The sequence below is a fragment of the Coptis chinensis genome, chromosome 9 (assembly GCF_015680905.1).
Source record: "Coptis chinensis isolate HL-2020 chromosome 9, ASM1568090v1, whole genome shotgun sequence".
In the NCBI taxonomy this organism is placed as follows: domain Eukaryota; kingdom Viridiplantae; phylum Streptophyta; class Magnoliopsida; order Ranunculales; family Ranunculaceae; genus Coptis; species Coptis chinensis.
The window spans coordinates 42694799-42722651 of record NC_141464.1 but is presented as its reverse complement, the minus strand read 5'-3'; the positions used below and the strand labels follow the sequence as shown (position 1 = coordinate 42722651).

Genomic DNA, 27853 nt, shown 5'->3' with positions numbered 1-27853 from the left:
TATATTTATTTGAAATATAATGGTAAATATTAAATAAAATTGTTATCTAAACAAAATATCGCCGAATATCTCCAAATATCACAATACATCATAAAATATCATAAATATCGTCGAATTCAAAATATTACCAATATTTACCGTTTATATCTCTAAACTTATCGCAATATTTATATATCTTTTATTTGCTGAAATCTCGATATTTATCACGATATATTACGATATTTTGTACTATGCTTCCAAGTCTTTTTACCTATCCACCCTAAAGTACTAGCTTAAAATTACTAAATTAGCCTTTAATTTCATTTTGCCTTTTTTTGGTTACATAAACCGCGTCGCAAAAGCTCCATAAATCTTTACTCCTTGCTTTTGGAAATCACTATACCTTTATTTTGATTCCCCGCTCCCCAAATTCTTTAGGAAAAGCATATATTTTCCGTGATAAAAAGTGAAAAAAAGTACTTAGAAATTAATTTTTATCTTAATCTGTTCTAAAGTTGAGACAATTACTGAGAAACCAAAGTGTTTGCCTTACTCCATAGTCCATATCGTACATGCAAATTTTGCATGGATCATTGTTGATTTTCTCACCGAGCGACACACATGATTTATGAAGTGGAACCTGGGTATTCAGATTAAATAGTAATCAGTTGTAAATATACTCTTGTTACAAGCTTAGTATCAATCTATATCACCTGTGCTCATTGAGAAAAGGCGATATCATGTCTGAAAAAAAACTGTTCTGAGTGGCTTTTAGAAGGACCAGATTCGCATCTAAGAGAATCAATCTTATTTGCTGAAGAGAGAACTGCTGATTTATTTGGAGCACATCTATCTAGGGTCACCAGAAAGAGACCTCAACATGCAGGGAATTTTGGTGGAAGGAGGACACCTAGCTGTGAAAGGAGGAGAGGCAAAAATAGGTTTTTTGTTTTTATTTTTATTTTTAATTTTTTCAGATGGACAATTTATTTTTTTTTTTTTTTTTTTTCACAGCCCAAGTTGTTTTTCGCCTCTCTAGTCCCAAGAGGCCTCCTACCGTCTGGTCAATTATATGTGGGCTATATGCACATTTGGCTTGACAATAACTTCAGCGCTCTGTGATGTGCAGACCCACTGTATTTGTAGTCCTCCTTGAGTAAATACACAGCAGGAACATTTTGCATTTGTAGAAATGGATGAGAATGCATTAGAGTCAGTCACAGGAATGTCAGATTCCTTTGTTCTGCTAAGTGTGAAGTAGTATCTATGTAACAAATTAGAGCAGAGTGGGGCCCGCAGGGCCTCCATCTAAAGGCCAATAACCAGTTTTCTCCTCTTGTGACATGGCGAAATCAAGTGATTTTAAGATGTATGCTGCTTTCTCAAAATGGGAGATGACCCTTAAAGATCTCCTCTTTTCTTCAAAACCTAACTTCATCTTATCAAGTTGCTTTATATAGTCTGCTTTGGGGATGGTTATTGTGTTTAGGGTTCCCGATTTGATGCGTTTGGTTTCTGATTTTGTATTCAACCATTTGGTTTCCACAGATTTTGATGTATCTTTGTCGCGGAAGCAAGAACAATAGATACACAATGTATAAAGATACCCAAAACTAGGGTTTAATGAATAAAAACGAATTCTCTTAATTCAATAATAATAATCAAGTCTGAAAATCTTAAGGTTTACATCTGTTTATATAGAGAACTAGTTAACAAATCCTAATCATAATAGAACTTGGAAAACTAAAATAGAAGCTAGTCTAATTCTAATTAACTAAGGATTCAAAATAGAAGTAGAATAAAAGATAAACTCTAGCTGTAGCATTATGCATGTGCTGTGCTCATGATAATCTATTGCGTCCTCGCATCAATCCCCCCAGCTTGAGAAGAGCTCGTCCTCGAGATTAAGTCCTTGTATTTCTGGTAGAAAGTAGGATCCATGAGTTGAAATGTAGCATCGCGAATCCAAGAATTTTCTCGAGAATGGACGGTCACACCACTTCACCAAATAACGATCATAAGTACTCGGCGAAGTCGTAGTAGTAGAAACATCAATGACGGTTTCAATCCGATTCAGTAGCGAAAGAGGGAACAACACTATGATCTGGTGGGGAATAGGTGGAATACTATTGCCAACAAAAGGAGTGAGGTCCGCTACATTATGAGTGCGAGAAATACGCATCTCGGGAGGGAGGTCCAATTCATAAGCATTTTCTCCATGACGGGCGACAATGGGAAATGGGCCAAATCGTCGCATCATCAACTTGTGAGAAGAAGGCCGACGTTCTTTTCTCAAATAAACCATCACCAAATCACCAACCTCGAAAGTCACCAAGCGCTTGTGTTTGTCGGCATTAGTCTTGTACATGGCATAAGATTTCTCCAAACGCTTCTTGACATCCTCATGAATAAGGTGAATCGGGAAGCAAATTCCTCGGCAGATGCACAAACGGGGAAATCGATGGAATAAGAGCAAGATCAAGAACAATTAAGAGGAGTTATTCCGGTTACAATCATGAAAGGAGAAAGGCACGTAGAGCGGTTGACAGAGTTATTATAAGCAAACTCGCTTGTGTTAGAACAAACTCCCAAGATTTGGGATTATCATCAATCAAACACCTCAATAGGTCACCCAAACCACGATTTACAACCTCGGTCGCCCATCACCGTGGGTGGAAAGTCAGAGAAAATTGGAGCTTACTCTTAAAAAGCTTCCATAATGTTTTCCAAAATAGCTAGTAAATTTGACATCTCTCGGGAAGTGATAGTCGCGAGGTAAACCATGCAAACGAACAATCTCACGGAAGTATAAATGAGCAACACAGTGCGGCAAAGATCGTAGTGAAGATGCGAGTGGGGGAATGAAATGAGCCATCTTTGAGAAACGATCCACAACCACAAAAATAGAATCCTTTCCGGGTGTGTAGAAGCGTGGTAAACCCAACACAAAATCCATGGAGACATCAACCCAAGGTTTGTCGAATCGGAAGTGGAGTATACAAACCAAAGATTAGTGTGCTTACCTTTTCATTGCCCGCACACATAACATCGCATTTCAATAAACCGGTTAATATCTCTCGCGATAGTAGGCCAAAAGTACTTCTCCTCGATAGAGGCAATAGTCTTTATGATCCCAAAGTGACCACTTAACCCCCAAAGATGCATTTCAATCATAATCGATCACGAGGAGGGAAGAAACGGAATACAAAGTTGTGGAACCCGAAATATGAAACCATCATGGAGAAAAAATTCACCGATATCGCCATGATGTACCAAACAAATCGGCATGAATAGGACCAAAATAGGCATCCCGAAAGCATATAAGTCGCGAACTCATCAAAACCAAACAAAGAGGTACGGTGAGAGTAACCAAGAGATGCTAACGGCGACTCAAAGCATCAAAGAACTTCGATTATCCTTTCCAGCCTGAAACTGTAAGTGGAAAGTATATTTCTGCAAGAAAGAGTTCCACTTGATATGTCGAGTACTGACATCCTTCTGAGTATTAAGATAACGAAGAGCTTCATGGTCAGACTTTATGAGGAATTCACGATGAATAAGATAATGATGCCAATGTCGTACAGCTTGGACAACTGCATAGTACTCCAAGTCATATGTAGAATAATTCAATTTAGCACCAGTAAGTTTCTCACTATAGAAAGCAACCGGCTTGCCATTTTGGCTCAAAACAGCACCAATGCCGTACTTACAAGCATCACATGTTACCTCAAAGAGTTGAGTGAAATCTGGCAAAACTAGAACAGAGCGAAGAAGTCATCTTCTTCTTAATCAAGTCAAATGCCTCATTAGCTTCGGGGAGTCCATTTGAAAGCTTTTCTCACATATCAAAGCAGTTAAAGGAGCCATAATATCGCTGAAATTATGAATGAACCTTCTATAGAAAGAAGCTAAACCATGAAAACTACTTAACCCCGAGTCATCAGTAGAAGGAAGGGGCCACTCAATAATAGCCGGACTTTGGAATTATCAACACTAATACCATCGGCGTAAAACCACGAAACCCAAAAAATACCACGAGTCAACCATGAAAGAACATTTCTTGAGTTGTAAATAAAGCTTCTCAAGACGCGAAAACACCCAAAAGAATCTCAATATGCTTGATATGTTGGGACTCGTAAGAACTGTAAATCAAAATATCATCAAAGTAGACAACACAAAATTTATTCAAATAAGGCTTCAAAACCCGAGTCATAAAAGACGATGAAGGTAGAAGGAGCATTAGAAAGACCAAAGCGGCATGACCAACCACTCATATAAACCGTCTTTTGTTTTAAAGGCAGTTTTCCATTCATCTCCAAGGCGGATACGAATGTGATGAAATCCAGATCACAAATCAAGCTTGGAAAACACCTTAGCACCATGCAATGAATCAAGCATATCCTCAAGGCGTGGAATGGGAAAACGATATTTCACAGTGATTTTGTTAATAGCCCTGCTATCAACACACATCCTCCAACTCCCATCTTTCTTAGAAGTAAAGCTGGCACAGCACAAGGGGACATACTCTCTCTGACAAATCCCTTAGCTAATAACTCAGTAACTTGCCTCTGTAACTCGGCGTGTTCAGAAGGAGCCATGCGATAATGTGGTAAGTTAGGGAGGGGAGCTCCAGGAATAAGATCAATAGCATGTTGGATATCTCGTAAAGGGGGCAATCCTCCATTAGCAGGCCCAGTACAAACATCAGAATATGAATCTAGCATTGGTTGTAAACACGTGGTATAGTAATAGGGTTTGCAAGAAATGACGCAGAAGAGCAAGAAACATACCGCAATGACGTCCGCCTCGCTAGAAAACCCGGTTTCACCGGTGGGGTATCGGAAGGTGGGCGAAATGGAGTCGGTGGTGCCAAAACAATTTTCTCGCCACTAGAAGTGAAAGTATAAGTGTTCTCGCCCATTATGAATAACAAGGAGATCATCCGCCGGGGGCGACCAAGTAACAAGTGGCATCGTCCATGGGTGCAAATGTAACACCAAACATCATCCTTGTATTTAGGACCAATGGAGAACGAAACTAGACAACGACGAAAGTAACCTTGATTGTGGCACCATCCCAGAACCAAGAAATAGTGTAAGGTTCGGGATGTGGCTCATCCTCGAGTTTCAACTTGTCCACCATATCTTTAGAAACAATATTATCATTGGAACCCGGCCAATGATAACATTACATAACATGCCATTCGGAAGCGAAAGTAACGGAAGATATTATGACGAAGCCATGACGTAGGATCATGCTTAACAACCGGAGTAATTAAAGAACGATTTTAACAATCAATTGGGGACAACCGGAATCTGCATAAGTTAAAAAGTCATCAATCTCTGACGGCGTCTTCCTAGGATGGTTGAGATTTTCTTCATCGTGTTAAACCCACGCGTTTGCGTTTAGGGCCATCCACTACCGAACATGTCCAATTTCCTTACACTCATAGCATGTGATTGGACCCACTCGGTAGGAGGAGGTTTGGATGACGGAAGGAACATGGGTAGAAATGGCACTAGCAAGAGTTGAAGGGATGAGCCGAAGCAGATCTTCAGCTTTGAGAGCATATTTAATAGCATCGGACATATCATAAACATCTTTGAAAGCTAATGCCTCTCGAAGTGGTTTTCGCAACCCATTCAAATAACGCCCAATTTTTTGATCAACAGATTCAGACAAATCAGCCCGTGTGCACAACAAAAGAAACTCCTCAGTATACCCAGCCACACTTTGAAGCCGTTGTTTCAAGTTTTGGAGGCGCATGAATAAATCCCTTTCATAGTCATGAGGAATAAATTCTTTTTTCAACTCGCGGCGCATCTTATCCCATGTAGTAATCTTATTGTAACCCAATTTAGCACGAGTCAATTGAAGTTCATCCCACCAAACAAGTGCATAGCCCGTTAATTTAGTCGCAACTAATTTAACACACTTGGGATCCTCAAAATTTTTATAATCAAAAACTTTTTCAATCTTATTTAACCAAATCGACAAAAAGCATCAGTCAGTAATTTTCCATTAAATTCGTGCACGTCTAATTTAATATCACCCATCTGATTCTTCTCCAAAATACGCAATAAACGATTAATATCAAAATTACCTGAGGGGTGCTGAAAATTTCGATGCCGTGGATTTCGCCGATTTCTTCCATTGCGACGAGGTGGTGATGGACTAGATGAGGAGTCTGAAGGATCAAGTGGATCAAAATCAGGATCAATACGGTGGGGCTGTCGTCGATTTCGTCGTGGAGAACTTGGTGGTGAAACCCGTCGGCCACGGTTAATGGGAGCATCCTGGTGGTGTCTCAAATTCTGGTGGGCGTGACCATGAGGATTGGGCCTGAAAGCACGTTGTGGTCGGCCGTGGGCCTGGTCTGGATAAGCCCGCAGTTGGTTATAAGGTGCAAAATTAGAACCTGGTCCAGTGCTAGTAGCATATTGGGCTTGGTCAGTAGAAGCCCAATTTGGGGTTTCAATCTCACGAACAGACATAGAAAGAAAAGGCCTTCTTCCCCGACGAACTAGCTGTGGAAGACGATCTGCCTTTGGAGCAAAAGCTTGATCTGTGAGGTAAGCTTGCTGATTTTCTTGGCGACCTCCTTGATTGCGCTGATGGTGGTGGTTGTCAACTTGATTTGGAGGAACCAAATTCGGAATTTGGCGGTGGTGAGTTCTTAGATCTTCTCTCTCTCCTTCAAAATCAAGATTTTTGTTGTTGTAAGTGCTGTGATTTCTCTCTCTAACTCCGTGGGTGTGGTAGGGAGTTTGAATTCCACGAATTGGAGATGGTGGGTTCGATATGCTGCGATTGTGGGGGTCTGCAGCAGCCACCCATTGAGCAATACGTTCCGTATCGCTAGAAATTGGGGGTGAATGTGGTCTAGAAGGTGCGTGGCTACGTTGGCGAGGTGCTGGAGGGTCACGTACATCGACAGCGGAACTGGAACTATGCAAACTGTGACCACTAGGGGCATCGTCTTCATCCCTTGGCACGAGTTGTTCTTCAACAGTTGCGGTACGTCGATAATCAGGTACGAGTTGCGACAACATCTCCTTAATCTCTCGCAATTCCATCTTGCTACCTTGTAGTGCTTCTTCTACACGATGTAGTCGTGTATTTACTGCTGGTGGTCGTCCGCGTCCTCTTCGTTGAGTGGCCATGACGAGCAAACCAGGAAAAAACCTAAAAATCTGATACCAATTTGATGTATCTTTGTCGCGGAAGCAAGAACAATAGATACACAATGTATAAAGATACCCAAAACTAGGGTTTAATGAATAAAAACGAATTCTCTTAATTCAATAATAATAATCAAGTCTGAAAATCTTAAGGTTTACATCTGTTTATATAGAGAACTAGTTAACAAATCCTAATCATAATAGAACTTGGAAAACTAAAATAGAAGCTAGTCTAATTCTAATTAACTAAGGATTCAAAATAGAAGTAGAATAAAAGATAAACTCTAGCTGTAGCATTATGCATGTGCTGTGCTCATGATAATCTATTGCGTCCTCGCATCAGATTTTCTTACCATAGTTTCACGTTTGAAGTCCTACTTTTGTTTTGGTTTCGTTAAATTTTGTGATCAATAGTTCTTAGTTGGTTAATTTGCTTCATTAAATTTGTGTAGGTTTTGCGAGTTGGAGTGTATTTCCATTTTGTCAAGAGATTGCAGTGAAGAACTGTTTATACACCTTGATAAGTGGTTTTTTTCTAATTTGTTTTATATCTTACAGCAGCGGAATTTATTGTTTTGTAGAATTATAATGTCCTATCCTCCTTAATGGTGATATATGTATTACTATATTGATCTTTCATAATTTTGATCTTAGTATATTAGATGATGTAAAAAGATCAATGTTCAAAAATCAAAATTGTCTGACAATGTCTGCAGTGCAGAACTCCAGCTTTCTTAGCCTGAGTACATGTGCTTGGCTTTTTTATGTCCCTTAATAGTTTTAATAGTTGCTGAAACATGAGTGACTGGTGGACAGTGCTGCCTTATATGACCGTTCTTAAACACTGAAATGCATAGATGTCATTGTTCACAGTACATTAGTGCAACATTTAATAAATGCATCTATTTATTCATCCATTTCTTTCTTTCACTATATGTATGCATGAAAGCTTTGTGACTTTGTGAGATAAGTCACAACAGGACAGACTATACAAGAGAAATGGCCAATTACCTATCCTTCATATTCTTATCTTCTTGTGCCTATCATATGTGCTGGTGCTTCTAGCTATAACAAGTTGGTGTTGGTTTGAGTTATGCAATGTTGAATCCCTAAATTGGTATGAAATAGCAGAATAATAAGGCTACATGTACAATTTTCTGTGATATGTTGAAACCAAAGTCTCTTAAAACACTTGGTCATCTTATATTTTCTAGACTGCTTGACACCAACTTTCGGTCCTAGGCTTTGGTGTGTCCCTTAATCACGTTTCACATGTTCATTGTAGTCCTGCTTCTAAAACTTTGTAACGGAATTGTGGTAAGGTCTTAACTCAATTTCTCACATATTTTCATCAATCGGATATGATTCCTGCAGTCACATTGAACTTTTTTGGTCTTGGAGCTAGGTTATTTTGTATCTATTCTTTTGTACATCTTCATACTTCTTGTACTTCAACCAATGCCTTAAAACTAAAAATATGATATGCTTAATGGGTGTTTTTTTAATAAGGCTTATCTTCACTTTTTCTAGGTCTTTCTTGAGTCTCTATCGGAAGGTGTTGCTACATCACATTTGGACCGGCGAGATCTAAGATTATAAAGAGGATAGGACAAAGGTGATTTCTTTGTTTACTTCATGATTAAAACACCCAATTCTAAAGCACAACTCAAACATTTCGACAAACCACAACCTAAACAAGGCACATTTCTAAGTTGACACGCCCCATAACCCGAAACATGACCAAGTGTGCTACATGAACAATGAAAACAAAAATTCCAAAAATCCACCGACAAAAAAACACCATAAACTAGAATTTCAAGTGACACCCACATTATACATTGAAGCAATTCAGCCATATACAACAACATTAATAAGAGAAAGATAGATTTATTACCATGATGAGAGTAAGTATAAACAACTTTCCAAGTGTAGATATGATCACTGCTTTAATCCCGAAGTCTTCAACTTTGTTAGAGAGACCCATTGTTGTTCATCGCATTGAAAACAAACACAAGAACAAATACTATAGAGTAAACAACAAGTCAATGATTTGTAAGACAAAGTGGATTAAAGGAAATGATGATGACTTCATTACCGCTCAACAACCGATACCATTCGATGTTGAAATGTTTTTCGCTTAGTACATTTGTTTTTCTTTTTAGGCAAAGAGTATTTTTTCGTGTGGGCCACATGCACAAACCTCTTTAGTCAAGGAACATATATGTGATCTTAACCGTTCCTTGATTCGTGGATAAACAGATGTGTGATTAGATCTCCAAGTGAAAATGAAAAAGGTTTCATATAGATGCCATGTGGGGTTCAATCATTTGGGAATGTGGATAGATTTTCTTGTTTTTTGTCCTTTTATTTTTGGTTATATTTCATTGCTATTTCATTATTTTGGTATGTAATTGGATGAGTATTGGACTCTCGTCCAAATGGAGTCACATTTTTGTATATTAATTGATTGTCAGTAAAAATCATGGCATACAACATACTAGAGAAGTCAATAATTCTACACTGACATAGAAAATTGACACATTCGTCTGACACAGTGACGTGGCGGATGATATATGATATGTATCACCCTCTTACACAATGATACATGACATGCATCACGATGATACATGACGTATAGCACGATGATACAAGACATGTATCATCTGCTACATCACCGTGTCGGATAAATGTGTCAATTTTCGCGGTCGTAGCAAGATTCTAGAGAAGTTGTATCCGAACTCGACTCGAATAAAAAAAGGGCTATAAAAATCAACCCGAACGGCTATTTGGGTCGGGTTAAGATCCAACCCGACCCGATTCCCCGCTCCTGGGTGCAAATAGAAGTGGGGGGGCCGAAAGGAAATAAATAAACCCACAAAACCCTCCACGGTGAAGCAATTAGAAGAGGTTGAAAAAAAGATTGTTGAATTGCCTAAGGAGTTGCACTGCCCTTATGAAGATCTGCATGACCTTTTATCTTCATAAAAAAAAATGAAAGCCAGAGGTAAACTCCTAAGTTCTCGAGATGTTGAAGTTTAGTGGACAGAAAAAGTGTTGGCCGACTAACAAAGTCGGTAAAACCTTTGGGTGATGATACTGGAGAGGTCTAGGGCTAGAACCCCGCCAAAGATCAAAAGAGTTCTTGATCTCATTTAAAACAAAGCTTACCAATAATAAAAAAGGTGTTTGCCCTCCATAGTGGATAATATGTTACACGCGACCTTGCAATGTGTAATCAAATGATGGTTAGTTACACTAGTCGGCTACAAAATAATTTGCCACTTTTCACAAACATACCCTAATAATTAATATTTATATGGTTTTGTAGCTAATCAACTATTGGAAAATTATGATGGAAAGAGGCTAGAGGGCGATTCTCAAGCTAAAGCTACAACAGAAGCAATGGTATTTGTTATGAAATTGTACTTACATTTCTTTCTAGTCTTTCAAGTTGATCGGATATCTGGCGCTAACAGAGAGAATGGGAATATATCAAACCATTAAGTAGACCATAGCACACTATCTAATTGTTCCTTTATATTGTTTGCACCACCCCACCTATTATTAAACCGGTGAACTTTGAAACCCAAGTAGGTCTTTAATTGAGTCGTTTATGGATGTAGCATTGAGTTTTCTTAGGTTAAGGCCTTTTCTTAGATGCTTTTGATTTCATTAAGAAGATTATGTCGCCTATTTTCCTAATGAGTCCTATTAGAATTAGAATTGCAGAGGGAAGCCTATACCTCGCAACTCGGGCCAACATTTTGGAGCATCGGTAGCTGATTTTGGCTCAGCCACCTAAATCCTTTCAATTATGTGTATTGTATTCCGTGTTCCTCTTTCATGGGATCTGAGACAAAAAGTTTTTGTGTTTTGTATATGTGAAAGATCAATATTATCTTGGTCGAACCGGGTTGGACTTTTTTGGTGCATTTGCTTATATGAAGTTGAAAGGTTTTTGTGCAACTGAACTAGGCTTAGCATTAGGGGCCTTAGGTTTGGAATGGAATTAATGGTTAAGGACTACTTTTAGGCTAAACCCAAAGCTCCATGTATATATATTAGGGAGGGATAGAGCAACATTCTTATGCGCACATTATAGTCACATTTTCGACATACAAATGAATTAAGGTCTGGTTTTTTGTAGAGATGATCTCCCCACCATGAAGATCATTCTCACAAAAAATTATAATATTTGGATATGTCTAACCATGTAAAAATTAGTGTTCATTTTTGAACTTTTCATCTAAAAGTCCAAAGTTTTTGCGAGCATGTTTTAAGGTTAGAATCCATATATATATTATAGAAAGCATATCCAAGGAATCAGGTTTTGACTCTGTATCAGTATGGATCCATGGTTCCTAGAGAGTGTTATAGACCCTTGGTTGGTAGCCTTGTAGGAAACCTACGCGAGGAGATTTGGTCAGCTCTTTCTCTCTTGGAAAGAGAATAGATACCCTGGACCTGACTGGTTTTGCTCATTACTTAACAAAAAAATGTTGCCGAGAATTAATTGTCAAGATCTTTGTGAGCGGCTTTCGAGATCTGGCTGAGTAATAAGAGTTGTCGACGTTATTTCATCTCCAAATGGGAGAAAAGCATATCTTCGTTGGAAAATTCAGTTTATTTCACGCCACCTTAGTTTTTTTAAGGCATTTATGAGGTAGATGAATTAGACTTGAAAATTTATTGTGGAATCATTAATCCTTCTGTATGAGTATATCTGAGAGTTGGAAGCAGGGCAGGGAACAGGTTGGGTTCGGGTCGGATATGGCTATATCCCAATCCGAATAGTTTCATACTATCCGAACCCGATTAAAACCGAAATTTAATATCTGAATCCGACCCAAACCCGAACCGAACCCAACTGGATAACACTAAAAATTCAAAAAAAGCCCAAAAAATATATCCGAACCCGAATCCGAATGGACCCAACCCGAATCCGACTGAATAAGTAAACGGATAAAAAATCGACCCGAACCCAAACTATTCGGATTCGGGTCGGATCGGATTCGGGTCAAACCCGACCCGATTCCCTGCCCTAGTTGGAAGCATAGCTGATCCTGTATTTTCTACATGAACGGTTACGGAAATTTATGAGAAAAGAATCAAAAGATTAAAATTTTCAGTATTGATATCGACCTTATAGAAGTCCACGACTTAGTGAGATGGGAGGTTATCTTAGATGTTCCGAAAAATATTGATTTTGTCCGAGTTTGTGGATTTTGATTGATGTGACCTTGTTTGTGTATTACTCTATATATCTGCTGATGCAGATCCTCTGTCTTTGTAAAAGCTAAAAAGTGCTCTAATAGGATGACCCATTACACATTTCCTTTTTTCGATTTATGGTGAATCTTTGGAAGGACCGCCGCAAATTAATAGATCGAGGGAAAATTTAAACTCATTTGGAAATGTATATATCCCATCTATGAAGCACCGACACGTCTCTAAGGGTGAAGTATCGGTGTCCGACACGGACACAGCGTCCGATATCTGACGATTTGGAGATATCCGATTTTATAATTTTTTTAAAATTTCCGACACGCTGGGACACGCAAAGGGACATGCAGGGGACATTTTTTAATAGTAATCTCACGTAGGGGTGCAACGGATAGGTTTGGATGCGGATATGCTGTATGGTCAGATCAGATCCGAATCAATCCGAATCCGACGGATATTAAAAATTTATCCGAATCCGATTTGGGATATCCGAACGGATATCGGATAATATCCGATCCGAAAATTAAAATTAATTAAAATTTTATTTGCTTTAAATAATTCATTTTACCATTATAAAAACTAGTATAAATATATATATATTTGTCATTTATTATTATTATTTTGTTATTATAGTTTTATATTATTAGTTTATGATTTTATATAATATTTTATACAATAAAAAATGAATAAATTAATTATATATAATAACTATTAATTTTTTAACTCCGCTGGAAATGTATATATCCCATCTATGAAGCACCGACACGTCTCTAAGGGTGAAGTATCGGTGTCCGACGCGATACGCGATTTGGAGTATCTGATTTTATAATTTTTTTTTTTAAAATTTCCGACACGCGGGGACACGCAAGGGACATGCCGGGGACACGCCAGAATAGTAATCTCACGTAAGGGTGCAAACGGATAGGTTCGGATGCGGATATGTCTGTATCCGAATCCGAATCCGAAAATTTATACCGATATCCGAATCCGAATTCGAATCCGACGGATATTAAAATATTTATCCGAATCCGATTTCGGATATCCGAAACGGATATCGGATAATATCCGATCCGAAAATTAAAATTAATTAAAATTTTATTTGCTTTAAATAATTCATTTTACCATTATAAAACTAGTATAAATATATATATTTGTCATTTATTATTATTATTTTGTTATTATAGTTTTATATTATTAGTTTATGATTTTATATAATATTTTATACAATAAAAATGAATAAATTAATTATATATAATAACTATTAATTTTTTAAATCGGATCGGATATTATCGGATGCGGATATGGCAGTATCCGAATCCGTATCCGAAACCAGTTCGGACATAAAAAAAATATCCGAATCCGAATCCGAAATTTTCGGATAATATCCAATTTTTCAATAATTAATTGAATATTTGATATCCACTTGCACCCCTAATCTCACGATACAAGAAATTTTTGAGAGAAAAGAGGACAACTTAGTTAGGTTTCAGCCCCTCCTCACATACGGCCCGGTATATATATATATATATATGGGGTGGGATAGAGGCATACCGATCCTTTGTAGCCACATTCTAGACACCACCGATCGATCTACCGACTGTTTCGATATAGTCTATTCTCGTCCTTTGGATATTTTTTAGAGTTTCGAAAATCAAAACATTTCGATATCAAAATCGATAATCTTATGAAGGGTTTTCTCTCCTTCTCTCCCCAATTTGCTCCGATTTAAACCAACCCCTCCAAATTCAACACCTCCAACACAAAATCAAACAACGAACTGGCGACTTCTCCATCCATCTCGCAAGATCCACCAACAAACTTGAAATAGGAAAATAATTGAAAACCCTCACTCTCTCTTCGTCTCTCCTTAATGGGTTCGTTCCTCGATTTATTTTCATCTCTTCTTGTATATAATTTTCTAATAATAATTACTAAATTCATGTTATTGCAGGTCCTAAGAATGTAATTGCGTGCTTCATAGTCTGGCCAGCAAATTTGTGGGGAGCTATGGTCACTACACGATTATACGCTACCAAAGATGAGGTACGTGAATTACACTAGCTAGATCGTTGATCTGTTACTACAATAATGACTCGGAGCAACATCCGGATGAACATCAAATGCAACACACATTTTTTGCTTAATTTACATGATAGTATTCAATTCAAATGCAACACACATTTTATGCTTCACATGATAGTATTCAATTCAAATGCAACACACTTTAAGGACAAGATACATAGATAAACTGAAAACAACACATGTAAACGTGTCATGTTAGTGGTTTTACTACTATTTAACGTGTCATGTTGGGGAACATCTGAAGTTCGATCTATTAAGCTCGAAAATAAAATTGTGCTAAAACAGTCGATATATATATATTATTCAAACGTGTCCATGACGTATTCGTGTCCTATATTTTTTAAAAATGCCGTGTCCGCGTATCCGTGTCGTATCGTATCCATGTCGCGTGTCGGTATCCGTGCTTCCTAGTATCCCATTGTAGGATTTGTAGCTCACTTTTAATTTGGGTGTGACCTAATTCATTTTGTTCGTTGCCTACTGCCACAAGAGTAGAGCACAAATTAGATGATGCTAACAAGTTGCTTGCTACTTACTATGCACAAATTAGATCTCACCGTCTCACGAGTATCTGTTTGGTTTGGCACTCAGACCTTCAGTTTGACTATTATGAATTATCAGCTGCCCATTTACTTGGGGTTTCCTTTGTAGCAAAGAGCCCCTATGACCACCTATCATCATTATGGGAAGACTCCAAATGAACTCCACCACCAAAAATGAACTTACAAGATGAACTGAGGACTGATTTTTGGTGACTAAGTCTTCCATAATGGAGAACCTCCTCAGAAAGTATCAGCTCAAGTAGATATATATATTTAACCTTGTCAAGAGTAGATAAATTTATATCGTTGTAAGCAACTTTTGATGAGGTTCCACACGAGAAGTTTCTTGCCTAGTCTTAGGTTTATGAAACTAATATGTTGAATAGATTTTTCCTGCTTTTTATCATGTAGGCGATATTTCTAATTATACCTTGTTTCCATGCCTTGATAAAGTTTTCTCCTTTTTTGCCACTGGTTTTAATGCAATGATGATACTTATTGAGTTTAAATAGCTAATTGAGAGTAATATGTTGATGGATTCGTAATTGGTCAACATGCACTCTTAATTTCCTTATATCATCGGAGTCGTATTTCTCTCTACTCCAGGTTTCACCTTCATATAAGTTCTTGAGACCTTGAAGTTGAGTGGACAGAAAAAGCTGATGCTAGTTGAATTATTAAAAAAAAGCTTGAATAATTCCATTAAAAAGATTGTGTTAGTTATTATCCTAATGAGTCCCATTAGATTTTGAATTGCAGAGAGTAAGCCTATACCTCTGCAATTCCGGGACAGCATTGTGGAACACCAGTAGCTGATTTTGGCTCAGCCACAATAGCCTTTGAGTATGCGTATTGTATATCGTTTTGCTCTTCAGTAGGATACACTATACAGAGACTGAATCTTGTCATTGTGCCTGACTTTAACAAGCTTCTCCCCGTGAATACTGCCCAAAAGTTACGTGAACAGGAATGAATATAATTTCTTTGTATCATTGTAGTTACATTTCTTTCTATTGCATTTGGGTTTCACTTTCACACAAACTATCTATCTTGTGAAGTTGAAAGCTTCTACTTTCTATTGCATTTTTTGCAAATGAAATCTCATATATGATCTTCTTTTAAAATTGGTATTAATGATTTTTCCCCCTGTAGCTTCAGGTGTCCAGGCTCGACCTGATACAATTGCTCCTTTGGCCGGTCGTGGTTTTGGTGCTCTTATGGAAAAGAAGATAGATCTCATTGATGCAATTATAGAGGAGCACGCTGGATTGATTGAGGCGATTAATGAAATTGTGGAGAAGAAGAAAGCCATGGACTAGTCCCAAGCCATGGTTGAGTCTCGTTAATGCTTGTTTTTCATGGGCCGGGGTTGAACTCTTCAAGCATTCTGCAATGTTTTTTAATTGAATACTGGTGGATCTCTTGTGGGGGACCAACACTTGCAGTCTTACAGAGCACATATTTTGCTGTAACCTAAATCACCAAAAATTTTGTTATACCTGCAAGGTTTTCTTGGTTTCAATTTTTTAGGACAGTGGTTTCTAGCTGTGCATACAGTTCATGTTTAACTGGCTTTCAGAACTTCAAATCCTCAACTCTCATGTCACAATTGAAAGTCATTATTGCACTGTATTTTCACCTTAACTTAGTTTTCTGAAAATTTGAAAAATCTTTCTAGTCCTTAGCAAGCTAGTATAAATTCAGATTTCAGATGAATGAAACTCAAATGATAGTGTTTTCGTAGTTGTTCAAAAAGTAGGGTGCAATGAAAAGAAGAGTACAGAGGATGTCATACTTGAGGAAACTATACGCCAATTCTCTCAAAATATTTGCCAACATATCCGATCGACATATTCAGTAGATCAAGAGGGAAAATGAAATGGTAATTTGGTCGAAATATCAAATATTTGCTTTATCACTTAATCCGAATGCCCGATGGAGAAGCTTCTGTGCTCTTAATCTGCATTTACAGGTGAGCATGCAAAAAATTATTGGAGTTTACCCGAAATTATCCTTGAACCACTAAAACTTTGAACTCGTACATTTTCATTTTATATAGAAAAGAAACCGCCAATGCGGAGTGACGGACTTCGGAATTGAGCCCGTACATCCACAGTGAAAAGCGAGAGGTCAACTTTTTTGGTCTATCACCAACACAGTTAACTGAGCACAATGAGATCACTAATGTTCATTGCTGAATACTACAAAATATTGTTGGATACCAAAAAGAAATGAAATGCAGTATAGAATTCTTCAGAGAACTTGTTAAGAACAAACTCAGTGCAACCTGTGACCATTACAACAACCTGGGAGCTGAAGTTACAGATAATGAAGTCAAGGTTGCTCCGTTTGTAATGAAGGGCAACTAGGCCCCTATGTTCACTGCCAGCCAGCAAAAGGAATATGTTGAGAGGCCATTCTCCGACAATCCTCTTCAACCAATTCCTTCAGCTCAAGCTCGAGTAACATTTTCACTGTCGAAGATATTTCTGTATCAAGACGGGTGGTGTACTTTCTACAGTACGACAAATTTGAAGCCAGGTCATTAACTAACCGGTGTCGTTTCTCACAGAAAGAAAGACAATCGGTGATAAACACGACCCTTGATATACCATTTCTGCAAAACCTATAGTCTCAGAAAATTCCATCGTTCTTTGTTTCAGATCATTCTTTAACTGTCTCACACAAACAACCAAGTAACACAGCCAAGATAGACTGGGAGAGCTGCACAAAAGGGGATATGACAGACAAGATAATTTAGAAACTATATATAAACAATTATAAAACAAACTTAAACAACGACATTCCATCAACCAACTAACTAATTAACAACGATAACCACAAGGTGTATAAGGTAAACTAGGTTAAGATCTAAGTCCCAAGCTTGAGTTGAGATTTAGAACAATATTAAACAGTCTCAGATTCTCAGGGTTCTTCATATATGGTCTTGCCAATCTTAATAGGGTGGTCAAAATTGGAAAAGAGTGTCGATCTTGATGAAGAATACCTAAAATACGAATAAGGCCTCGAGTTGAGATTTAGATCAATATTAATCAGTCTTAGGGTTCTTCATCAATGGTCTGTCCTAGATGTATAAATCTTAATATGGTAGTCTAAAATCGAAAAGAGTGTTGTTCTTCTCCATTTTTGTTGTGCTTATGTTAAGGATAATACCGCTAAATATTCCAACTAAACAGATTACATTAACACTTAAATCATTAGCAAGAAGCTAATTTTCCAACAACCCCACCCATAAATACCCTAGTACAATAAACAAAAGAATAATTCAAACACAGAGGCAGAATATCTAAGTTTCAATGCTACTATTTGTGGCAGATATAAACAAAAAGAATAATTCAAACAAAAGTAAAATTTCACAACAATCTGAATGTGTAATTGTAACGTCAAGGAATATGGGTGTACTCAAATCAGTAATGTATACTCATCATGCAACATCATCTTCCATATTGATAGACTCAATAAGAAAAGGTCCATGCAATAATAAAGGTTATCAAAATTGTCTACTATCATTACAAGAAGATGTATGGAAGCGTAGTTGCCTAAAATCAAAGGTCATATCACAACCACAAATTCTGCAATTCAGGCCACCATGTGCCTACACGGCTATAGGATACAAAGACCTTATAGCAAACTAAATTTTATAAATAAGCTTCATAGAGGGACTCCCTCGGTTGCAATTCGGCAAAACAATATCGAACGGCAACAAGATGAAGTTTGTTTTATTGGGGTTTTGTTTTCCATACTAGCAATAGCGCCCTAGAGGTCATCCTTGACTAACCATAAATATGATACAGCGAATGCACAAAGAGCACGCATAAGTGCATAACGATAAACTAAAAGCTCAAGATACTGTACGAAATAGATACGCAAAACCAAATTCAGAACCATAGTTAATTAGTTATTCCTCCTGATCAGGGTCGTCATCTCCTCTAAGATTAGCAAAATCCACTTAAACTTGTTGGAAAGTAGACGGGCTCCTGTAACATTATTGCAAACAATATGCATTACCTACTGAAAAATATTCATTACCGCACAAGCTATAGTTACTCAATCCTGTGTTCATACAAGATATCCTAATATCGGTTCTGCATGATGTGTGAAGGGGGAATCAAAAAATTGTCAACAGAAAAATAGAGGATGGAGGAGAGTTTAGTGAGAGATCAGTAAGAATTGAACATGTAAGTACCACTTCTCTTTCCCTTCTCCTTAACCCATATGCATTTACATATGGAGCATAGACACTCTATAGGCGCTCTAGATTCCAGAGCTTCTCATGTTAGGCGCGTTTGCGCTCTCGCTTTTGCTCAACGATATGATAACTAAGGTTGGGAAACACAGAAATAGGGTAAACAGTAATACAGTGAGGACCGGCTCTACATCGCCTAAAAACGGTGAGAAGAGAAATGCAACGGAAAGAGAAATATCACAATTCTATAAGCCAGCAAGAACCTCTTGAAAAAGAAGTAATACGATAGAATGAAGCTAACAAATGGCACGAAGGAACAATGCTTATCTATAAAATATCAACTCATCCAAGTCATTTGTTTTATTGCTGCAGCATGTACACCAGAATAAATAAATTCTTTAAGAGAATAACATGAAGGGACATCAAAATAACTCCAAAAAAGGCAAAAACAAAGAAAATTCAAACAACATCCTTTTAACCATAAGAAATCATCCAAAAGAAAAGTATATCACAGTTTTCTAAATAATCAATCTCGAAACAGATAGAAAACATATTCTCGATAACTCCTAATAGAACATCAAACACGTCACGTGACAAGCTAAGTGATCAATTGTACTACTATAGATATTATGTTGACTTGTTGACTTGTTATGCACTCAAACGATATCTCAAGAAACAGTGATAATATACATATTAGTATAGCATAGAACTCGCTTAGTATACGAGCTAATAGTATCCTATAAACAGAAACAAGATCTATACATTCTTTCATTAATACCTATGCGGAATCCCAGAAAAGACCCAAGTTGAATAGCCTCGGTATTACATGTACACCAAGGAATAAATACAATCTAAATGAAAAAGTAAACACAATATAGGATGGAGACAGGAGAGAAGTATACACTTTCTGTTGACACATAAATTAGCAAAAGAATTGATGAAGATAGCAACTTACAGATTTCATCATCCTGGTGGGATTGGTTGGAATCTTCACAAGGATATGTTATTAAGAATAAGTCCTTGGAGACTGAGCCATCAATCAACATGCATACTAACGCCTTTATTTGTCACTCAACAAGAACTTACGAAGAATAACCCCACCTTCATCATTCATATCATCCGGTCACAAGCACATGCAGTATCATAGATGTGGTTTCAGCATTCACTGAGAAACCCCTGTCAAGCATTGCTTTATGAAATTGGAGTGCCTTTTGAGTATCTTTTTCCTTGAGAAATCCTTGAACCATGATGTTGAAAGTATGGTCATTTGGAGCCACACCCTTCTTTTCCATCTCAAGAAACAAACTTTGAGCATCATATAACATCCCCTGTTTACAATAGCTATTGATCAATGTCGTATATGTTATGGTGTCGGGTTGCACCTCTTTTGAAGAAAGGCTGTAAAATAGTTCCTTTGCTTCCAACAACTTTCCTTCTTTGCACATGTGGTGAATAATACTGCTATAAATCACAACATCAGCTCTTAACCCATTTCTTTCCATCAAATGAATCAATTCCATAGCTTCAGAAAGACCACTGTTAGCACACAAACCTTCTATTAAAGTACCATATGTGAGAATATCTGGACTTTGTCCATGAGTTTGCATGTCTTCAAAAAATTTCTTTGCGTCCACAACTCTCCCGACCTTACATAGCCCACCAATAAGGGTGTTATATGTAACAACATTAGGTTTCAAACACTTGCACTTCAAATTCTCATAAAGTTGCATAGCCTCATCTAATCTCTTAGCCTTGCAATAACCATTAATCATTGTGTTATAGCTAACAATATCGGGTTCCAGACCAGCATCCACCATTAAATCAAAAACATTTCCAGCCTCTTCCATTCGACCCTGCAAACAACACCCATCCATCAAAGAGTTGTATGTGATAGTGTTAGGCGCCACATTTCTTTGAATCATCTCCTCTAATAGGTGATGTGCCTCACTAAGCTTCCCTTCTTTGCAATACGTGTCGACCAAAATATTGTATGTTTGTCACATCCGGACTCCTCGACCGATCATATCATGCAACAATTCAGTTGCCTTGTTCAAATTACTGGAGATGCATAGGCCATAAATCAAAGATGTATATGTGATGACATTAGGCATTATACCTCTTTGAAACATCAGTTCAAACACTTGAAGTGCTTCACTAGTCCTACCCCTCTTTACCAAGGGCATCAACGAGAATGGTGAATGTTACTACATCTGGTGCGATGCTTCTTTTCAACATATCTTCAAACAAACTTACGGCTCCTTCTAATTGATGAATGCTGCATAGTCCATGAATCAAAGGGTTGAAAGTAATGGCATTTGGGACAACTCCTCGAGCAATCATATCCTGAAAGAGATTGACGGCGTCATTCACCCGATATTGCTTGCAAAGACAGTCAATGATCATATTGTATATGTAGACATGAGCCTTAAGTTTTCCTTTTCCATTGAGCTCATCAGTTGAAGGGCAGTATCTGAATTTAATGATTTGCAGAACCAATTGATGACAACCCCATAAGTGATTTCATTGCAAGGGTATCGATTTGCCACCATTTTGTTGAACAATTCCAAAGCAGGTGTCGGTTTTCCATCCAAAAACATCCCCTTGAGAAGAGAACTGAAAGTAATAGCACTCGGTTGAAACCCACGTTTAAGAATATTCCCCAACACAGAAAACCCAAAATCCACCCGACCCATACAAGAATAGCAATTGATCAAGGTGTTAAGCGTCACAATACTCGGTTGGATTCCAGCGGAACCCATTGCATTGTACATGGATAAAACAATAGAAAAGTGTTGGGTCTTGACAAGGGCTCCTAGCAGTTGATTGAAAGGGTGAATGGAAGGCAATGGTCGATACCGAATCAACTCATTAAAAAAACCCAATGCTTCATCAAGCTCAAGTGTTCCAGATTTACACCTTTTTCTTACTAAATTTACTAATAAATCAAAATGAAGGTGGTCTTTATCGGCAGAAGTGGTTGATGATTGACGTGGGTAATACGTAGTAGTAGAAGTTTTGAAACGAAAGAAGGAAAGAGAATGCAAGATAGGAGAGAGAGTAGCAGAAGAAGAAACCCTCTTTAACATCGCCATTTTGAGCTAACGGCTGCAACAGTTGAGTGTCGACAAGAAAAAATGAAACCCAACTTAATTTTCACTCTCTTTTTCTTCTCATTAAAAGTGGAAGCCCAAAACCACAACACAACCCAAGAAGCCCAAAACCACAACAAAATTCAACCACGACTTGATCCCATGAGTTCGTGACCAAACTAGCTAAATAGTCAACAACACTACCAACCGAAAGTGAGTAAACCTACTCTAAGAAATAAATCTCATAAAATATTTTTTTTCTCAAGGTGAATAATACTTGTTGGATATCGATTAAGGTGTAGGTTCACCCAAGAAAATATACTACATTGCGAATAAACACAATGGTAGAACTAGAGTTGAATATTTCAAATTTGTCGAAATTTCATTATTTTTTCCAAAAATTGGAATTATGGGCGAAATCTAGTATATTCCGACAAGATTTCAAAATATAATTATTTCGACCCTACATTGATATTTAGACACCATTTTGTTTTTTAAAAAATCAAAACATTTGGGCGGAATTCTTAGATTCCGTTCGAAATCATGAACACTGGGTAGAATTCACCCCGAAAACTAGCTTGCAAGGTGAGATGAGGGTACCCAAGTATATTTATTAATTCACAAACGCATACTAAAATTACTGGTAGTGTCTTTAGTTATTGTTGCCATGTGAGATGCACAACTCCTCGATCCATTAGCAACACCAATTATCTGAAGAACAATTGAAAAAGAATGAAAAATTATATTACAATGACTTAACTTTGTTTCCTGATTACAACTTGTATTTATACTAAATTGAAATTTGTTATAACTAACAATGCTGACGTGGAACAATCAGTTACAGAAAATAACAAACAAACAAACTTCTAACTAATCATGCTGATGTGGAGTCTTCTAGAATCTTCATATTGTGATCTTCTCTATTACCCTCCCTCAAGCTGAAGGGAGAATCTCTCACTTTGAGCTTGTATATGAACTCCTGAAATCAATGAGTAGCAAGCCCTTTTGTGAAGACATCAACTATTTGATCAGCAGTGCATACATACTGAATTCGAAGTATCTTACTAGTAACTAGTTCACGAACGTAATGATAATCCACTTCCAGATGTTTTGTTCGAGCATGAAAAATAGGATTATTAGAAAGAGAGATGGCACTGATGTTATCACACCATAGAAGAGGTGGAGTCTTCATTGGAATCTGCAAGTCTTTAAGAAGAATACAAAGCCAGTAAAAGTTCAGAATACAGTGTAAGCAAGACTTCTATACTCTGATTCTGTACTGGACCTTGCAAACAGTGGTTTGTTTCTTAGCACACCAAGAAATAAGATTGTTGCCATAATATATGCAGAATCCTATAGTTGATCTTCTATCCGAAGGACAACCTCCCCAATCAGCATCGGAATAAGCAGTAATATCAAATATTCCTTTAGTAAAAAGAATTCCTTTGGTAAGTGTACCTTTTAAGTATCTGAGAACTCTTTTGACAGCATTCATATGAAGTGAAGTAGGAGCATGTATAAATTGTCTAAGCTGATTGACTGAAAAGGAAATGTCTGGTCTGGACTAGGTTAAGTACTGAAGAGCACCAACCACTGATCGATATTCCTGGGGATCAGTTAGAGTTTCACCACTGTGAGGATCAAGTTTGAGTGATGTAGAGCAAGGAGTTGAACATGGTTTAGCATCCAACATCTTTGATTTGTCAAGCAAATCATAAGTATACTTGTCTATGATAGAAATAATCCTTGATTATTTCTTTTAACTTCCATGCCTAGAAAAAAAATGAATAGAGCCAAGATCTTTTATTGCAAAAGGAGCACTCAACTGTTGAATAAGTGAAGTATAGAAACCTCTAGAATCACCAGTAACTAATATATCATCAACATAGACAAGGACATAAGTAGTTGTATGATCCATTATTCTAATAAAAAGAGATGGATCAGCCTTGGATAGAATAAAACCTAGAGAAAGCAATGCCTTGATCAATTCTTCATACCAAGCACGTGGTGCTTGTTTCAATCTGATTTTTGCAACTTGCAAACATAATGAGGTTTCTCCAAATCAACAAATCCATGTGGCTGAGCCATATATATATCCTCTTTTAAATGACCATGCAGAAATGCATTTGAGACATCAAGTTGCTTAATGTCCCAATCTTTTTGAACTGCTATAGATAGAATCATTCTGATGGTTGAAGGTTTTGCTACAGGACTGAATGTATTAGTGAAATCAACTCCAAACTTATGATTAAATCCCTTAGCTACAAGTCTAGCTTTAAATTTTTCAATGCTTCCATTAGCCTTTTGCTTCAATCTAAAAACCCACTTGTTTTTAACCACATTTTGTCTGTTGTCAGGAGGAACTAGAATCCAAGTTTTGTTATGAAGTAAAGCATTATACTCTGTAGCCATGGCTGCTCTCCAATTTGAATCTTTACATGCTTCAGTGTAAGTGGTTGGGGTTTTAGGCAAGTTCTTTAATGAAACTGATAGAGCTGTAGGGAGAGGATGTTTAGTGGTAGTGTAAGCTTTAGGTTTTGAAATGCCATTTTTGGATCAAGTCTGCATTTGATGTGCATTAGAGACTGGAATGATAGAATCAGTAGATGTAGAAGTGGAATGTTGAAGAGACTCATTAAGAACAGATGCAGAAGGAGAAGTATGTAGAGAATCATGATAATGATGAACAGGAAGTTTGATAAATGAAGTTAAAGTGTCAGAAACTAGAGAAGCATCTTGAGAAAACACTTTGGACTTGTAAGGAAATTCATATTCATTAAAGATAACATGTCTGGATATATAAATTTTTCCAGTTGTAGGATCCAAACAGTTATAACCCTTGTGATTAAAACTGTAACCTATAAAGACACAATGTTTGCTTCTTGATAATGTCTAATTTACTTTCAGAATAAGGTCTTAACCAACGAAAACAACTACAGCCATAGACTTTTAAGAAAGAGTAGTTTGGAGGTTGTTTAAACAATTTTTCATAAGGACAAGAGTTTTGAAGTGATGCTGATGGAAGTTTATTGATTAAAAAGGCTGCAGTATGAACAACTTCTAACCAATATTGAGAAGGAAGATGAGATTGGGATAAAAGTGTTCTGGTCATCTCTAGAAGATGTCTATGTTTTCTCTTAACTATGCCATTTTGTTGAGGAGTGTGAGCACAACTAAACTGATGACCAATGCCAAAAAAAGATAAGAATGATTGAAACTTGGAACTAGTAAACTCCCCTCCACAATCAGTTCTTATACGTTTTATTTTACAATCAAGAATATTTTCAATGTAAGATTTGAATTGAACAAAGATAGCAAAGAAATCAGATTTTAAAGAAATGGGAGAAATCCAACAGTATCGGGTGAAGTCATCAACAATAGTAACAAAATATCTACATCAGTTGTGGAATATACCGATGAAGGTCTCCACAAATCGGTATGTACAAGTTGAAGACAAGTACAACTCTTTGAAACAGAAGGAGAGAATGGTAGTCTATGACTTTTGGCTAAATGACAGTCATTACAAAAAGCAGTAGATTAAGTACTATGTTGTACAACTGACTTATTTTTATACTGAACATGATGGAGTAGAAGAAGAAGGATGTCATATTCTTTGATGCCAAATAGAAAAGGAAGTTTTGTTGCTGAAGAAGAGCTGATGGTGAAGGTGATGGAGATGAGGTATGACTGAATGTGAAGGGATAGAGCCCTTTCTCACATTTCCCATGAAAAAGAATCTTCGGGTTGCATTGTCCTTAACAATGAAGCCATAAGAATTAAAAGTTAGTGATCCGAAAGAAAGTGATTATCAGTGACAAACTTGTGCATAGACAAGAGATTATGTGTCATTTGAGGGACATGCAAAATGTTTTTCATATTAAAACATGATGAGGCATTATTATGATGGAATAAAGAATTTCCAGTGTTTAGAATTGTCAAACCTTGACCATTGCCAACAAGCACTTTATCCTTTCCTTATTTGTAGGAAGCATGAGATCTAATATTATTCAGATCAGGTGTGATATGATGGGAAGCACCAGTATCAGCATACCTTCTTGGAGCAGGAGAACTCTGAGAAGCATAGTTGGCCATTAGAAGCATAGATGCAGAATAACTTGTTGAAGCATTTGGAGCTGAATGCTTATAGCTTGAAGAAGCAAAATTAGTAATTGGATAGCCTATATTATGATGACTAGAGAAAGCATTTGGAGCTGAAGTCTGATAGCTTGAAGAAGCAAAATTAGCAGTTGGATAGCCTGTATTCTGATGACTAGAGGAAGCATAAGATGAGTCTATATAAGGATAATGATCATAACCAAACATATCAGTACTGTTATAATTCTGATCATATGCATTCTGCACATAATCTTGTTCAAGGCTATTCTGATCATAACTTCCAACATTTGAATCATAGCCAACATTAGATTGATCAAAACCAACTTCATTTTGATCTCTAGTATAGTTATGCTGGTCAAAACCACCATTTGAATCAAAAGTAGGATTGAAATCTGTAGTTGCAGAATCATGAATATTGGCTAGCATGGCAAGTTTTGCAGGTGGAATCTTGCCTGCATAAGAATGACTCATTCTGTGATGACAATTGATCTTTTGCACTTTTCAGTGTTTTTAGAAGTTAACTTACTACGTGCTAAAACTCAATAATTCCTTACTCACTGTTTTTTTTTCTTTGAGAATGTCAATCTAGTTCGAGTAGGGATTTCGTTCCTACTTCTAAGACAAGAATTTAAATGATCATTTGGAATCTACTTTGGAGAACTAAGTGAGAAGGATTTTATAGATAGATTTTTTACACAAGTTATCTAAAATTTGTAAGTTTGTTTATAGTTAAATGAAGAGAGATAGGGAAGGATTAATCCTACTCATGCAAGGCCTAGCTACAAGTCTTTTAGAAACAAAGTCACTACCATCTCAAATCCCTAACATAATATACCTATCTCTAAACATATCATGCTAGCATGTAGAATTGAAATGATATTTCATCTCGAAATATCATTCCAACTCCTAGTTCTACTTTACAACAATTGATCAAATAATTGTCAATCTCTCGTCATTTTGGGACGGGATGAAAAATAGAACCTTTAGTCTTTAAGTAGTGATTTTGGAATCCTAAATTTGTAGCATGATCCTCACATGAAGGTCATTAACCCTCCCTCGGGAGAGTTTTAGCTCATGATCCTAGGATTGAATTAAACTACAAGAAGATATGTGAAATGAAAAAAGAAAGAGAATGAAACAAAGAAAACTACAACCTGTTTACCTAAATGAAGAAGAGTTTATTAAAACTAGAGAGAATTCCCCCATTAACAAGTTACAAGCTTTTTTCTAAAAAACTAAGACTAAAAAAAACCAAATTAAAGACATGGATGTAAATGAAAAGTAAAAGTCAAGGAAGTAAAAGCTTCCAACTCCCAAAATCAGCCCCCCTTTACCAAGAGAGCTTTTTCTCTTCTCCCACGTGAAACACTCTCCTCTCATTTATTTTTCACTTATCCACAACTAACTCCCCTTTTGACACCTTTCATTTTTTAG

The 27853-nt window shown here is 37.1% G+C and overlaps 2 protein-coding genes and 2 long non-coding RNA genes across 4 annotated transcripts; 1 reads left to right on the top strand and 3 right to left on the bottom strand.

The window, feature by feature from the left end:
• The first annotated feature begins 352 nt into the window (after positions 1 to 352).
• LOC147476140 (uncharacterized) lies at positions 353 to 14426 on the top strand. Its single transcript, XR_015207999.1, has 4 exons — positions 353 to 1348; positions 8691 to 8775; positions 10489 to 10565; positions 14335 to 14426. It is a non-coding gene; the product is annotated as an uncharacterized LOC147476140 (long non-coding RNA).
• A 2745-nt stretch (positions 14427 to 17171) lies between these two features.
• On the bottom strand, positions 17172 to 22395 carry LOC147476139 (uncharacterized). The gene is made up of 3 exons (XM_086585640.1): positions 21626 to 22395; positions 20170 to 21193; positions 17172 to 17731 (listed from the first exon to the last, which is right to left on the bottom strand). The coding sequence occupies exons 1-2, from the start codon at positions 22304 to 22306 to the stop codon at positions 20330 to 20332; spliced, it is 1545 nt and encodes a 514-aa protein (XP_086441766.1). The 5' UTR covers positions 22307 to 22395; the 3' UTR covers positions 17172 to 17731; positions 20170 to 20329.
• Positions 22396 to 23025: 630 nt separating this feature from the next.
• Positions 23026 to 24008, bottom strand: LOC147476138 (uncharacterized). The gene is made up of 2 exons (XR_015208061.1): positions 23762 to 24008; positions 23026 to 23686 (listed from the first exon to the last, which is right to left on the bottom strand). It is a non-coding gene; the product is annotated as an uncharacterized LOC147476138 (long non-coding RNA).
• Positions 24009 to 25750: 1742 nt separating this feature from the next.
• LOC147476137 (uncharacterized) lies at positions 25751 to 26898 on the bottom strand. The gene is made up of 2 exons (XM_086584400.1): positions 26355 to 26898; positions 25751 to 26057 (listed from the first exon to the last, which is right to left on the bottom strand). Exons 1-2 carry the CDS (start codon positions 26888 to 26890, stop codon positions 26018 to 26020), a joined length of 576 nt encoding a protein of 191 aa, XP_086440526.1. The 5' UTR covers positions 26891 to 26898; the 3' UTR covers positions 25751 to 26017.
• Positions 26899 to 27853: the final 955 nt, after the last annotated feature.

Excerpts from the sequence above, each read along its gene's own strand:
- LOC147476139 (XM_086585640.1), bottom strand. The coding sequence starts at position 22,306 with ATGGCGATGTTAAAGAGGGTTTCTTCTTCTGCTACTCTCTCTCCTATC. Across the intron at positions 21,194-21,625 it reads ACTTAAGGCTCATGTCTACA|GTCGACACGTATTGCAAAGA; the intron begins TATACAATATGA and ends TACAATATTTTG.
- LOC147476137 (XM_086584400.1), bottom strand. The coding sequence starts at position 26,890 with ATGAGTCATTCTTATGCAGGCAAGATTCCACCTGCAAAACTTGCCATG. Across the intron at positions 26,058-26,354 it reads AGTTCTCCTGCTCCAAGAAG|GACAATGCAACCCGAAGATT; the intron begins GTATGCTGATAC and ends TTCATTGTTAAG.